Genomic DNA, 14,155 nt, shown 5'->3' with positions numbered 1-14,155 from the left:
GCTGTGTGTTGTACATTGTTTCCAGTTTCTTCAGGGCCTTTGCTCCAAACTTTAAGCAGTTGATCTGCCACAGGGTCTGCGCTTCAGCTGCCTGGCACAGAGCCTTATGCATTGGAGGGAAGTTGTGGCTGTATGGGCCTGGATGTACCACTGGATATAGGTGCAGTTTCTGGAGCCTCAGCCACTGTAGCACTCTAACGCAGAGCCCGAAGCACTGTGTGGTAGCAGTCTAGCATGTGAAACAGCACTTGCCAGCTAAAAAGTACGACAGACCACTCTGTTATTCGTGGTCAGCTCTTCAGCCATCAGGAGTCACACCGTCAGGGTCATGAGGCATAGTCCTAGCTGTGGTATCACTTGGCCTTTTCCTAAGGCTGATCATAAATCCAAATGATATAACCCATGGAGGACTCCTGAAAGTCTCATTACAGAAAAACTGGAGTGTTGATACAGTTGAAGATCAAGGTGCACTAATTTGGATATCAGCATGGCAGCTGCTCAGTCTTGTTATAAATGAAGTAACAATTCAATGTGAATTTAGTAATATTTATAAAAGAATATTTATAAAAGGTATAAAAGACAAGTAAACAGCGCTGGGTGTGGGGGGAGTCTACGCTCCATCACCACGTGCACATGAACATCATTCTAGATACACAGAACATGGCTTTTACATACTAAACCCAAGTATGCCTATACAATCAGAAAAGGTAACACAATCCTTTAAGTTCCATGACTTACTAAACGCGAGTACGCCTATACATATATACAATCAGAAAACAAACAATCCTCCAAGTTCCATGACTTAACAGTCTCCATTTTCCATTCCTTTTGAACAATGTCTCGCTTTAAGTTGTCAAGCAACTCGGTCTTCAGGCCTTATGTATCCTGTTCTTCCTGGGTGGAAGAAAACATATCCATCTTCTTTTCAAGGCCAATGAGGCCTGGGTCAAAAGGCACGTTCAGGTCAGCAGGGGGCCTAACAGCAAAAGCCTTTGATGGCTGTGGCAGCAGAGGGGCCCACGGCGATGGCATAGCAGTCGGATCAGTAAACGAGCCCGCAGCTCCCTCACTGTCTGGCAAGCCACACGTTTGTGATTGTGGCTCCACATGGCTCTTTAAGGCCTCAGAGACTGCTTGCCAGGTGCTGAGCAATCCCACTGCAACCTTGTCGTTTTTAGTTGCAGAGTCCCACACCTTGACCTCAGTTTGGTCCCATATTTCAGGCCCATAAACCGTCCAATTGTTATTAAGGAGAAAAAGCTGTAAGGTTACCAGGACAGTCTTTGTTCCTAAGGACGTATGATTCCCCATAATGCGCAACTGCTTACCAGCGAGGGGCAGTTGTGTGCACGGGTCCGCTTCTCTCCAGCTCCAGTGTGCCCATTTCCAGCGACTTTCTGTACGAGCTTCTCTGAGCAGTTTGCTGAGTTTGGCCGAACCTATCTTCATGAGGCGATCAGTGTGCCTGTTCCCGTCTTGGTCTCCGTTCTGCTAGCCTGTTCCTCTTCACTCCTTTTTCCTGCTTCTTTATTGATCATAACTTCATCACATCGTGTTGCCTTCCTTTTTTTTTTTTTTTTTTTCTTCTTCTTTCTTGAGGACAGGCTCCCCTCTTATACCCTTCTCTCCGCAGCAGTTCTTTTCAAAACAACTTTTCACTGGTCAAACAACGTTGAATGTAACAACAACAGCAAACACCCAGAAACATCCATGCCTTAATGGCTGGAGAACAAGAGACCAGCTGGAGAACAAGAAACCGGAGACTGCATGGAGTCTCCTGAATCACCCTTCTTTGTTCCCTTTACGTTCCTGATGGCCTCATCGTTAAGAGTCTGATGTTATCATCAGTCACGGGCCTTGCCGACCCCCATGGCCACATTCCCAGATCTCCCCCTTCTTTATTAATACCAACCATTTTCTCGACACGAATTACCACTCCATATATAAGTCTGACACGTGATAACCAAGTACTGGGCAAGTTGTTGAATTCTCCAAGTAGGGAAGACACACCAGTGTATGTGCTTCGAGAGAGGGAAGGATTTCCCCACACCCCCGTAGTACTTTTTTTTTTTTTTTTTTAAATGAACAACTGCTTTATTTTCAGTTCCTTTTTGGGGACACATATTAGCACTTTTCACATGAGAATTAGTTTATCTTCTTAGTTTTTGTTTCCTTCATGCAACAAGTAACCCCTTTATCCTGGCATCAAAAAAACATTAGTAAGGTCACAATGAAGTCCAAAGCACTGAAAGATCTAAAAGTCTTCCAACAAACGGTGGAAAAGATGTATAATAAGAAACAAGTCTACTAAAACAAATGCATAAATCATTTGTGAAAGATCTTAAACATACAGAAAATATAAACATCTTCCGCAAGATTACTGACTGAGGGGGAGGTGGTGCTAGCAAGAGGAAGAATCAGAACATACACTCCAGCTGTGACTTTATCTGGTTGTTACAGGCCGCCTTCAGAACAAACACATACATTAAATATTTAAAATGAGGGGTTAAAAAATAAAGCAAGTTCTTACATTAAAAAAATAACAAAACCCATACACATAACAGTAATGGCAGCGGTAAATGAAATGTAAGCATTCTCATGTATGCAGTACCTATTGGAAAAAAAACAACACAGAATATGTGCATAACTGCACAGATGTTGAACTTGCACTCCTCTAATTATAAACCAGAACCACTCATTAATATGAAAAATATTTCAAATCATTTCCATGTTACTGATTAATTGTGTATGGCATGAATTTACAACAGTCTTCTTGGTTTAATTTAGATTTTTCCAAACTGCAGAATAATACTGGTATTCCTTCACCCTGCTGAACTACTACCCACATATCCAACAATGAGGTAACATGAATCACAAACAAAAGAACAGTTTTTAAGCATCATATGATACAAATAGTATTTTTAGCATATATCATTTTTATCAACATATATAATTTTTGCCATAAACTAGGGCTTCAAGCACATTCATTTATTGTCTTCACATTGCTGGCTTTCTAACAGATGATTAATTTCAGCAGTTGATACCTTGGAGAGTTTGCTAAAAAAAAAAAAAAAAAAAAAAAACAAACCACAAACAAAAAAACACAAAATGTACAAACACACATAACCCCCTTTCTCCTCATATATATATATATAGGTGTGCATGTGTCAAAAAAATAATTCTCTTAATAATGCACAAAAATATACAGTATTTTATACTGGATCTACTGAGGCAGAATACAGTTGCTCTGACAGTCTCCAAAGGGCACTAATTCCATAGGTATAGATCCACTGCTGTGAATGTCCAAACACTAGCTCTCCCCAGCTGTCCTGTTTTGCTGTGGTGCTGCCTAGAAAGGTGGCTTTCCAAATCATCAGATCACAGATCATTCAGGGTAAGACATCAACATAGTCACTTTCATCAATTTCTGTAAAGAAGTCAATAAAAATGTTAAAAAACAAACAAAATTTGTGGTTGCTAATTGCTCTTTTGAAATTCCCCTCTAAGCAGGATGGCATGTTGCCATGTTGATAGACAGATATTATTAATTCAGTTTGATTTCCGAGTATTTTGTCTGCTATTGCAGGGCCAACTTTTTGAGCTTAGTGTCTTATGGACTGGGTCATCCAGTCCCTAAATCCATGAAATGCCTTTTCTGAATCAGCAAGCTCTGTTATTAAACAGTAGTATCCAGAAGACCTCCTCTTCCTGAGAAAGTCAAGTGCAGTGAATAACTGATAGCCAATAAATCAGTAAATCAGGTCAATAGCACAGGTATTGATCTGATTGGAACTCTCTGGTACCAAGGCTGTGATCCTGGGCACAAGGCTATGTATTTCTTATTTTCAACGTGCTAACTAAATATAAGTTGTGTTTTAACACCTTTCACAAGAAGCCACAAATTAGATGGCTTTTTTTTCCCCTCCAATGTCTCCAACATCAGACCTGTCAATGCAGTTATCTTAATAAAAAGACAGAGACTGAACTAAATTTCTCACCATCATAAATATCATCCTTTCCTAACTTGAGCCTCCGGCTTCTTTGTAGGGGCTTTGTTTTCTTGACTGGGTAGCGAAGATTTGTTACTAGTCCTTGATTTGGTTTCTCATAGTTGTATATTAAATCCTTTAATGTTCTGAATACCTTTTCTGGAATACCTTCAGAAGTCTGCAAGGAAAGGAAAATAAAGTTAGTTAGCAAGCCTATTTCACACCAGGTACCTTAAGCAAGAGGAGCTGTGCCTAGCTTATCGTTCACCAAGGGACTGTTTTGTAAAGCTGTTTGGTGACAGAATATTGTTATATCACAGAGGTACCTGTGTGGTGGTGTGGTGATGGTACTGAGCAGCACAACCTCCCTCACCATCCCTGCTTGAGTGCACTTCAGCCTAGGGGAAGCTGTTCAGTGCTGTCTGTCTGGGTTCAGATCACAGGCTTCCCATCCTAGTACAAAGAAATTTTACCTCCTTCAGTCCAATAGTGACTGCTTCTAAACAAACCCTTCACAAGTCTGCATGCCTGGCTACATCTCTCTCAGTTCCTCCCTGCTGGAATCCCTGACCGGAGGTAAAAGACCAGCCAGCTACTGCGAACAAAATTCACATAGTTTCACGTTCATATTTAGCTGTTTAAACAAAACATTCAAAGGGATTTCAGTCAACAACAGTGCATGTGCTACTGATTTTCACTTTTTTCATGAAACAGATGTTGTTTTCTTACATTACAAAAGAACAGATCCAGTTGCTGTCTTTCCAGTCAAATGTTTCACTCCCTGAATCTGCCCTCCAAGACGTGCAAAGGTAACTAACATGTCTGGGGATCCGTATGAATGTTTCAGTCACCAGCTTTTGCTTTTAGGCAGGAGTTTATTATTTGTCTCAGATTTATCCAAGTTTACAACCAGCATCAGAGACTCCTGAGGCCTAACATGGATGACACTCCATATGTAGGAGAACAGGGTTCTCACAACTGCCTTTAAACGCATGGACTGAATTGCTTCCACAGCACAACCCCCAAGTAATCTGTACAGAGACTTCTGCAACACTGGCAGTTCAAGGATAGTAATGTCAGGGAGTAAGCATGTTAATTATCTCTATCAAAGTGAGGATCCCACTCCCTCTACTAGTCATTGAAAGAGAATGGGGCTTTGGATTCACTTCATCACTATCTGGCAGAGATACCTTTTTTTTTTTTTTTTTCTCTCTCCATCCTCTATCTTTTCTTCAGTTCACTATGGACTTGATGCCTCCGCCTCTGTGTACTGGTTTTGGTTGGGATGGAGTTATCTTTCTTCATAGCAGCCTGTATGGTGCTGTGTTGTGATTTTGTGTGTTGATAACACATTAGAGTTTTGTCTGTTGCTAAGAGCAGTGCTTGCAGAGCATTGATGCTGTCTCGTTTTACTACTCTGCTCCCACATCAAATAGGCTGGGGGTGTACAAGAAGCTGGGGGGGGACACAGCAAGAAGAGCTCACCTGAATTGACCAGAGGGGTATCCTGACATTATGCTGACATTATGCTCAGCATTAAAAGCTTAAGGAAAGCGGGGGTGCTTGTGGTTACAGGATTTGTCTTCCCAAATAATCATTATGTTTGCTGAGACCCTGCTTTCCAGGAAGCAGCTAACCATCTGGCTGCTGATGGGAAGTATTGACTAAATTCCTTCGTTGCCTTGCTTGCACACTTGACTTCACTTCACCTAATAAATTGTCTTCATCAAAGTTTTCTTACTTCTGCTTTTCTCTTCCCTACCACCAACTTGTGCTGCTGGGGGATGCTTAGCTGTTGGTCAGGGTCAACCTCCTACACTCCAGAAAGGCAACGGCTGGACCTGGCCTTCCCAATCACCATCAACATATTATTTCAATATATTATTTTAGTAATACAAAACAGTCTGACTTAAAAAGTAGAACAGAAGTCTTACTTCATATTCATGACAAAACCCTGTAAGGAAAATTGGGTTTGAAAAAACAAACCATTCAATTCCGCATGGGAAACTGTATTTTTCATACTCAGCCCAAATCACTAATAAGCAAGAGTGACCAGCATACAGCAGCTTGGTGTGTCCTTCACAAAGTGAGTTTTGTTGCTTCATTCCACTTAAATGCTACCTAAATGCTGTCAGTCCTGTTGTCTATCCTATTACAAGCAAAGGGTTGAGCCATCTTTTTAAGTGTCCTCTCTACTTGCCTATAAATTGAATCTTCCTTAGTGTAGGGTTCTGATTCACAGAATCCCAGAATCATCTTATCTCCAGAATCACACAGAATTATAGGTCGGGTGGTGGTTTCACACTAATGGGCAGGTATTTTAAGATCAAAAAGATCATTCCGTTATTCAAAACCCTACAAGATTCTGGGTACCATGGCAGAGCTTTCAAACAGAAAAAGCTAATTAGGAACAGGAGTAAGTAATGAAAATGAGATTTTTCCTCAGTACTATGAAAAAGAACTAGTCAAATCAGGCAGTAGCTGGTCAACAAAAAACAGATTCACTTGGGTTACTAGGGATTTCTGTGAAGATAACTACTTGTAAGCTCATATGTAATAAGTATAACATTAAAAAGTCAATAATTGAATAGAATAGAAAAGAAACTTGGAAATATATTCATAGAATCATAGAATATCTGAGTTGGAAGGGACCCACAGGATCATCGAGTCCAACTCCTGGGTCCCATGCATTTTAATTATTTATTTTTTTTCAGGAAAATTGTCTTTAGTGCAGTCTGTACTGATGAAATGAGGGTTACTTACCTGTATTTTATAATACCCCTGCTTTTCCCTGAAGATGCGGTAAGTGTAGATGAGTTCTTCAAAGCTGTGAAAAACATGTATACATTATGCTTTTCATCAACTGTCAAACTACGGCAAATTGCTTAGACTGCCACAGCTGAACTTGACACTAAGGTTTTGGTTTTGTTGGTTTGTTTTTAAAGTAAACTGCAATGCTTTGAAAGACTAAACACAAAGAGACACACCTAAAGGAATATTTGATGCTAAATACCATCGATTACATATATATGCACTCACTTTTCCATTTCATTCATATATGACAGCCCTCAAAATACTTCAGATTCTCTAAGTCCTGTTTATTCATCTATTAGAGAAAATTAATCATGCATGTTGTTTTCGTATGCCTCAGAAACCCAAATATTACTTTCTCCCACCTTGTCATTTCAGATTCAACCGTCTGTACATGACAATACAGAGCTGTTTGATTTTTGGAACAAATGTATCGCTCTCTTTTTTTGCCCTGTGGAGTTAGGCCAGGTATGGTAAACGTACCTAAGAGTGCTGTGTCCAATCTGCACTCATTGCACTTTCCCTAGGATAGACTTTGACCAAGCACGGCCAGTTAGCTCATAGACCTCCACATCAGCTAGCTGCCTGAGCTCTCCTTCAGCTTCTTAGGTCCATTTTCTGTGCTGTGTTTTGTACTAATACAGCTCCGTTAGAATGGATCTGGTAAGTCAAAGCAATGAAAACGCTTAAGGTTTACACGCCCAGACAGAGCTGGATGTCACTTCTACTTGTTCTTGGGCAGTAAGACACAAAATAGAGCCTAGAACTCCATGCTGAGGTGCCATGCATTTAAAATAAATCATTACTTCTGTAGGATGCCTGATTCAGTACGCACCATCAGCAGAATTGCTTCACTGCACTAGAAACCATTTTGTGCAAATGTCAACATGGGAATAAAATGGAAGCAAAGAGCAGACACATGCATCATTAGTAATTGCAGTATCTCTATTAGCAGTGAGGAGAAGGGGGAGCTGTGGCCTTGCTGACTCTCAGACTGCAACGATGTCGGTCTTAGAGTCAGACATCCTTTTCACCCCAGAAAGACGGTGGTAACATGTACCCCTGCTTCAAAAACGGAGCTACAGTGAAGACACAAATAGCTACAGAGAAAAGTGAGGTGCCTTTCTTTCCCTGAAGTCATACACCAGGGGAAAACAGGCTACCTTCAAACTAATTAGCAACACCACAGGAGAAACCATCACCTTTCAAAAGGCTGATCAGCACCATAAAACACAGCTGAGAGAATTAGCAGGTTATGACACAAGACTGCAATGTTATATGGAAAACACACACATTGGCCTAAAACAACACTAGAAGGCTGTCTTGGGAAATGTATCCTATTGAACTGATGGAAGTTGGGGAGGATGGGAGAGAACAAAGAGAAGGAAAACCACATTAATCAAAGTAAGGGTAAAGAATGATTCTGTAGAAAACTTGCAGTTCACCTTTCACACAAGGTCTACTGGTATTTCTCTGAAGAAAGCGGATATAGAAGTCTCCATGGCAGACACAGAAGTGTGAAGTTGTAGAATACGTTTCATGTGAACTGCTTTCCTTGTGAGAGCCCTCAAGTAAGTGTAGCAGCATAAATTCATACTCTCAATTTCCCCACAGTGACCCCTTGAGCTGTTCATACTTCCATGTATACCAGATGTGATCGTGTACCAGGCTACTTCAACTTCGAATGTGTTTGATTTGACCAGATGTGTACAATACTGGATATTTAACAGGGAGCACATAAAAAAGAGCACACATGATATTTGTGTCTCAACACCGAGCTGAGTCTCTGACCCACAATGTTGAAAGCAGACACAATGGAGGAAGGAAGGGAAACCCCATTTTTAACAGCCATCGAGACTGGAAATATCTGCCAATAGCAGGTGATATTAGAGACACAAGAGGTTGTACAGTAAGACTGACCGAGACTAAGTTAGAAAAGCAAGACAATGGGGAGTCCAGAGTTCAAAAAGTGAGAGAAGGTTTTAAATTTTGAAATATGTTTGGCCCAACTAAGGGTTTCAAAGAACTCATGAACTAAACCTGACACGTGCCTTTACATGAGAATAGTTTGATACCGTAGGCTTCCCATGCTCTCGTCTATCCTCTTCTCCCCATGCGATACCTCCCTAAACTTCACTTTGCAGTTGTATCACAAGTCGAATGTTGAATTCTTGGAGAAATGTTAGTAGGAAATGGCCTCCAGTCACCAACACGCAGAAAACGTCTGCACAAGTTCTACTTCTAGAAAATTATTTGTCCTTTAGATTTTTAGATTTCCCGTGGTTTTGCTTACTTTTTAATAAAAAAAAAAAAAAAAAAAAAAAAAACAAAACATGGTTTGAACACTCAGGGTACTGATGGCTTTGGGTATCTTTTATCAACCGAAACAAAAGCTTTATCAAATACAGCAATGGCAGCTGTTCAGAAGATGAACTGCAGATCATGATCAAAAAAGGCAGTAAAGTTGCAGAGAGATGTAAACCACAACAGAGCAGCAACAACAAAAAACAATATCTGAAGACAAGTTCTCTTAATTGGCATGTATGTTCAATGGAAGTATTTCAGTTATAGCTAAATCAATTAAGCTGTCCTGAAACGGAGAATCTTAGGGCAAAAACCTAGTTCAGGGGACTTGCATGTAAATGGCTGGTTACTCAGAAGAAGTTACTATGGATTAGTTACACAGTAACTGAAGAAGTTACTATGGACTGGGACCAGTAGAAAACTTCCAGTTAGAATAGATTTACTTTGATTCAAAGCATTGCATCCCAGGGCTACATCTTTTTTTTTTTATTATTTTTTTCCCCCTTCTTGAGACACCTGTGGAAATTGATGGGTATCTATCTGGCTTATGAGTTTTTTTTATAATGTTAGCATTCATTCTTTAAACATAATTTGCAAGTAAAAGTAAGGCATAAATGTGAAGAATAATAACCTAATCTGATTTTTCTGAAACTCATTCTTTACCTGTCAAACATTGGAAGGTTAGTGCCTGTATTTTACTTTGGCTGTGGTAGTTATGGCAAAATAAACATGAAATTGCCATTACAATGAAAACTTCTTATTCCAAATCAAGTACTAAATGCATTTCAACAGCTGCATATTATATTTCAAATTAACAAATGGCTGGTGTGGGCCCAAGGAAGATCCAGAGGCAGAAGAACAGGATGAGAAGAGTTTGTTTTGGTAGGCTGACATGTTGAACCATGAAAACAGCAGCCGGTGCAATAGGTCTGGACTAAGGGACCTGTGAAAGCTTAGGATGAGAACAGCAGTATACCATGGAGGAAGAGCTGTGTGTTGTGCCTGATTAGAGATGAGATGTTTTTCAGCTGCTGCCACCATTCCAACTCTCAGGTCCTCTGTGGGCATGTCATCTCCCCTCAGTCAGTGGGGAGGACCAAAAGTTTTGGTTGTTCTGTGTAGCACGTGAATTGCTATCTATGCCCATTGAGCAGCTAAGTTGAGAACAACCAAATTATTTATTTATTTATTTTTGACACAGGTGAGCATCAGTTTGTTCATCAACCCTGTTAGGTGCTAAGCAGTGCTTTACGATGTAATTCTAACCCAAAGGTTGTCTTGAAACAGCACTGAAAGTTTTAGTGTTGATGCCTCGAATTTCAGAACAAATGCATTCGCCTCGAACAGTTTGTCTCCCTAGTCAGTCACTGACAGTCTCTCAGTTTCTAAGTCAATCCTCTACCACCCTTCTGATTTGATACCTGTAGACAATCCTTTCATCTCTACGAGCCCAGTATCTGTTATACCATTGCTGCCACTCCTGCAGTTTAACTATTATTTTTGTTAATACACAAATACGCTGCCTTCTTTCGGCATTAAAAATCCAGAGGCTAGCTGGAAGCCACATGCTTTTGTATATGCTTGCCCAGAACACTGTAGATAGACAAATTCACATCTGCAGACTATCACAAAGTGGATCTGCTTTGCTGTTAGCAAAATAAAAAAAGAACCCCCTTCTTCCCCCCCACCCACCCCCCTCCAAAAAAAAAAAGAGGAAAATAACGAGAAAAAAGGGAAGGAACACAACTGTGCTAGTGCAGCACTGCACATAACCTTCATGTCAGCTTGCATCTGCCCATGATGTACTCAGTAGATGTGCACTCTTATTTCAGTAGTTTAGACTCATTACACACACAAGTATATCACCGCTTTCTGATCTACCTCTACTGCATAAAAAGCCATCTCCCAAAAAAGCCATCTCCAAAGCCATCCTCCCAAGTCAGGGACTAATATCGTCATTCCTCAACTGTGCTAGGACCTCCATTTGTCTCTTCTGACAGGGTATACATATCCTTTCCTTTGTATGCTCCCTCTGCTCCCATTGTTTCCTTCCACATCACACTGCAGGCAGGTTCCTGCAGTTCCCTCCCCAAGTACTCTGCTCCTCACTTGCCATTTCACTTCTTACTCCACTTCTCTGTCATTTCCCGATCCTTCGTTCTTTTACCCAACAACGCAATACTCCATTTCCCCCACCTTTTTCTCCCTTCTTTGATTTGTTTCAAAAGCAACAAGATTTTATTTATTAAAAAAAAAAAAAAAAAGTCCTGATATTTCTGAATTAATTAATTGTGTTGATTTTTTTTCCCCACATAACACTCAAATATATCCCCAAAGAGAGCGTAAATTCTTTTAGGTTCAAACAGAAAAGACTCAGAGTTACTAACTTATAAATTTTGAGCGCATTAGGAACAAATCAATTATATATGAAAAAATGTAAAACGGGCTTCATGAACGGAAAATAAAAGTACCATTCCCTACAGGAAAAGAAAATCATAAGATTTTAATTGTGGTGAGTTAGGGACTAGTGGTAGTAATTTTCTATGTTTGTCTTGTTCATGGGTTTGCTATATGAATTTGAACAAGACATTACAGCTTTCAGTCTCAGCTTGTATTGTTACATCAGATACTGTGTAAGAAACACAAGGCTAAGGTTTCACCAAATAGTCAGAAAGCATGTGAGGAAGGACATGCTTTATATCATACTATGAGACTTTTCAGAGTCTCGATAGTGCTAAAATGCTATTTACTCATCATTACAGAGGCAGTAACTTTGAATGACTTTCTTCTCACCATGTTTTGGCAGGCTGAGATATTTCCTCTGGGCTTCCTCTATTGTCTGTAGAGAGAGACCAGCATCAGCAGAGAACAATTAATCACTCCTGTGTTGTATTAATTGTCTTTTGCTAATGCCACCCTCTCACCACTCACTACAAAGGAAGCTCAAGTCAACCAGCAATACTTGAGTACATCTACACCAATCCTTTGAATTTGTTAACATTAGGGAAAGAACCAGTAACGTTAGAGAATATGAACCCTTGGTTTTGAATCTACTTGAAAACTCTTAAGAAATTTAGTATCAAAATACTTACAAAACACACAGACACAAGGCTCCTTCCACGCTTTCACTTTCTCGTATTAAATAGCTGCCATTCTTTCCATTCTTGCACAGCAGTTCTTCACAGGCTTTCCTTGTTATCTTTCCATGAAAAAATGGGAACTCCATGGACAAACAGGAACAGGCTTCCTTGTCCTTCAGTCCAATTCCAGGACCAGTCAGAAGACTGGCATTAAAAGAAGACTTACTCCAAATGCAGCTGTTGAGAAACAATTGAAACTGGAAGTTTGAAGTACATAGATGAGTTCATCTGTGTTGCTGCCACCAGTCTGTCGGTAATGCAGTTGAGCATTAGTTACCAACCTAATGCTTGTGACAGCAGGCAGGAAATGGGAAACAGTTTGTCTACACTGGTCACACAGCCCACATCAGAAGATTAGATTGTTCTGTCATGACACAGAGTTGACATTTGAGTCGTGTATCATGCTCTAAGCAATACAATAGCTAACTACAGTACAATAGATAAGACACCTTAGCATAGTTATAAAGTCAACTTTTACCTTTAAAGTTGCTCAAAGCCTTTCCAGACTCACCTTATAACACAATTGTTGGTTGTTGTTATTTTTATGGTTTAATCAAATTTTCAAGTTTAATTGAAAGATGATCAGCAATATTTGAGATATTAGATTTTTCAAAACAGGCCCTGCCCCTTCTTAATTTTAAAGTGTAATAACTTTGAAAGGTATAACACCTTTATCAAGAAGTTCCACTGTGCCTATGACATGATTTGGAAAACATGTCAGGAAGGAGATGGGGGTCAGACAGTGTCTTTAGGCACCCCAGGAAGCTGCTGTCAGATCCACCAGGACAGGATACAGCCACGTGTAGAACTGCTGCTCCCTGACTGAGGAAATGCTGCCCAGCTCCATGGCAGATGCTCTCCCAGGCATTTCATAGTTTCCCTGCTGGAAGGCAAGGACTTGGGGTTGGGGGGACGACCCAGACCTGCAGAAGCAGGAGGTAGGAACTACGCTGGACCGTGTTTCTGAAAGAAAGGAAGTTGAGGGGGGACCTAATGATGTGAGGGAAGATAGATTCAGAAGGTGAGACTGAAAAGAAAACAAGCACTAATCGTGCAGATAGAGTGAGGCTGGGTTTCCAGGGGAGAGTGATGGAACAGAAAAAGCAGGGGAGACAGAGTCCTCCAAGCTGGGGAGGAGGATCTGGGTCTGCTGCAACACAGCCTGCTGTCGAGGTCAAAACAGAGTCCAGATCTATGACTCTGCTGGCAGTGGCAAAGGCCTTCTCAATTTTAAAGCTCACCATTTGCATGTTCACCACCCAGCTCTGTCACCTGAGGACAACTCTGAAGTCATCTCATAAATGTGAAATTTCCATGAGGCAGCATGGTGTGGATAACTCGCCCAGAAGGCCAGCTCTGAACAGGAACAAGAGCAGCTGCTTATCGCTGCCCGGATTGAGGCACTTTCTTTTTCCTCTGCAGTGATAGGAAAACTAATATTCAACAACAGCAAATTTCTCTTTCAGGAGTGTAATGACTGTTCTTCACATTTTATTTATTTATTTATTTTTTCCCCGTAAAGACTTCATTAGCTAGAAACTAGTATAACATCTAAGGATTATCAGAAAATTAATGTTTTTTTTTTTTTTTTTTTTTTTTTTTTTTTTTTCCTTTTCTGAAATGAAGAGTCAGAACTGGAAGAAGGCCTTAAGTATGTAAAAGGGGCTGGAGTAACACCAAACTTTAACAGATTTGATAATAAATAACTGAATATAAGTAAAGACAGTAACAATTAGCTGTGTTCTTTAACATATGTATCCTCATTCCTTGTTTCAAGGTCTGGGCAGTTACTGAACTCAGGTAGTATCAGAGCAATGGTACTTACACGGGTGAAAATGGCAGACTTTGAGCTTGGTATTCAACTCAAGTGGCATCAGATGTTGATGAACTGTTCCTGTTGTGTCTAAGGAA

General features: G+C 40.3%; 1 protein-coding gene across 4 annotated transcripts in view; it reads right to left on the bottom strand.

Moving 5' to 3' along the window:
• Positions 1–532: 532 nt before the first annotated feature.
• Positions 533–14,155, bottom strand: part of SH2D1B (SH2 domain containing 1B) — a 28,097-nt gene continuing 14,474 nt past the window's right edge. For all 4 annotated transcript variants that reach the window (XM_084518364.1, XM_084518363.1, XM_084518361.1 and 1 more), the window contains 4 exons: positions 12,197–12,421; positions 6,753–6,816; positions 3,999–4,167; positions 533–3,427 (listed from right to left, as the gene is read on the bottom strand). In XM_084518364.1, the coding sequence (XP_084374490.1) occupies positions 3,390–3,427; positions 3,999–4,167; positions 6,753–6,816; positions 12,197–12,330 (405 nt within the window). In that variant the 5' untranslated portion in view covers positions 12,331–12,421 and the 3' untranslated portion in view covers positions 533–3,389. The remainder of the gene's footprint in view (positions 3,428–3,998; positions 4,168–6,752; positions 6,817–12,196; positions 12,422–14,155) is intronic.

The sequence above is a fragment of the Aythya ferina genome (genome assembly GCF_964211825.1).
Source record: "Aythya ferina genome assembly, chromosome: 1".
Classification (NCBI taxonomy): Eukaryota; Metazoa; Chordata; class Aves; order Anseriformes; family Anatidae; genus Aythya; species Aythya ferina.
The sequence above is the reverse complement of the archived record's forward strand: the minus strand, read 5'-3'. Positions and strand labels throughout refer to the sequence as shown.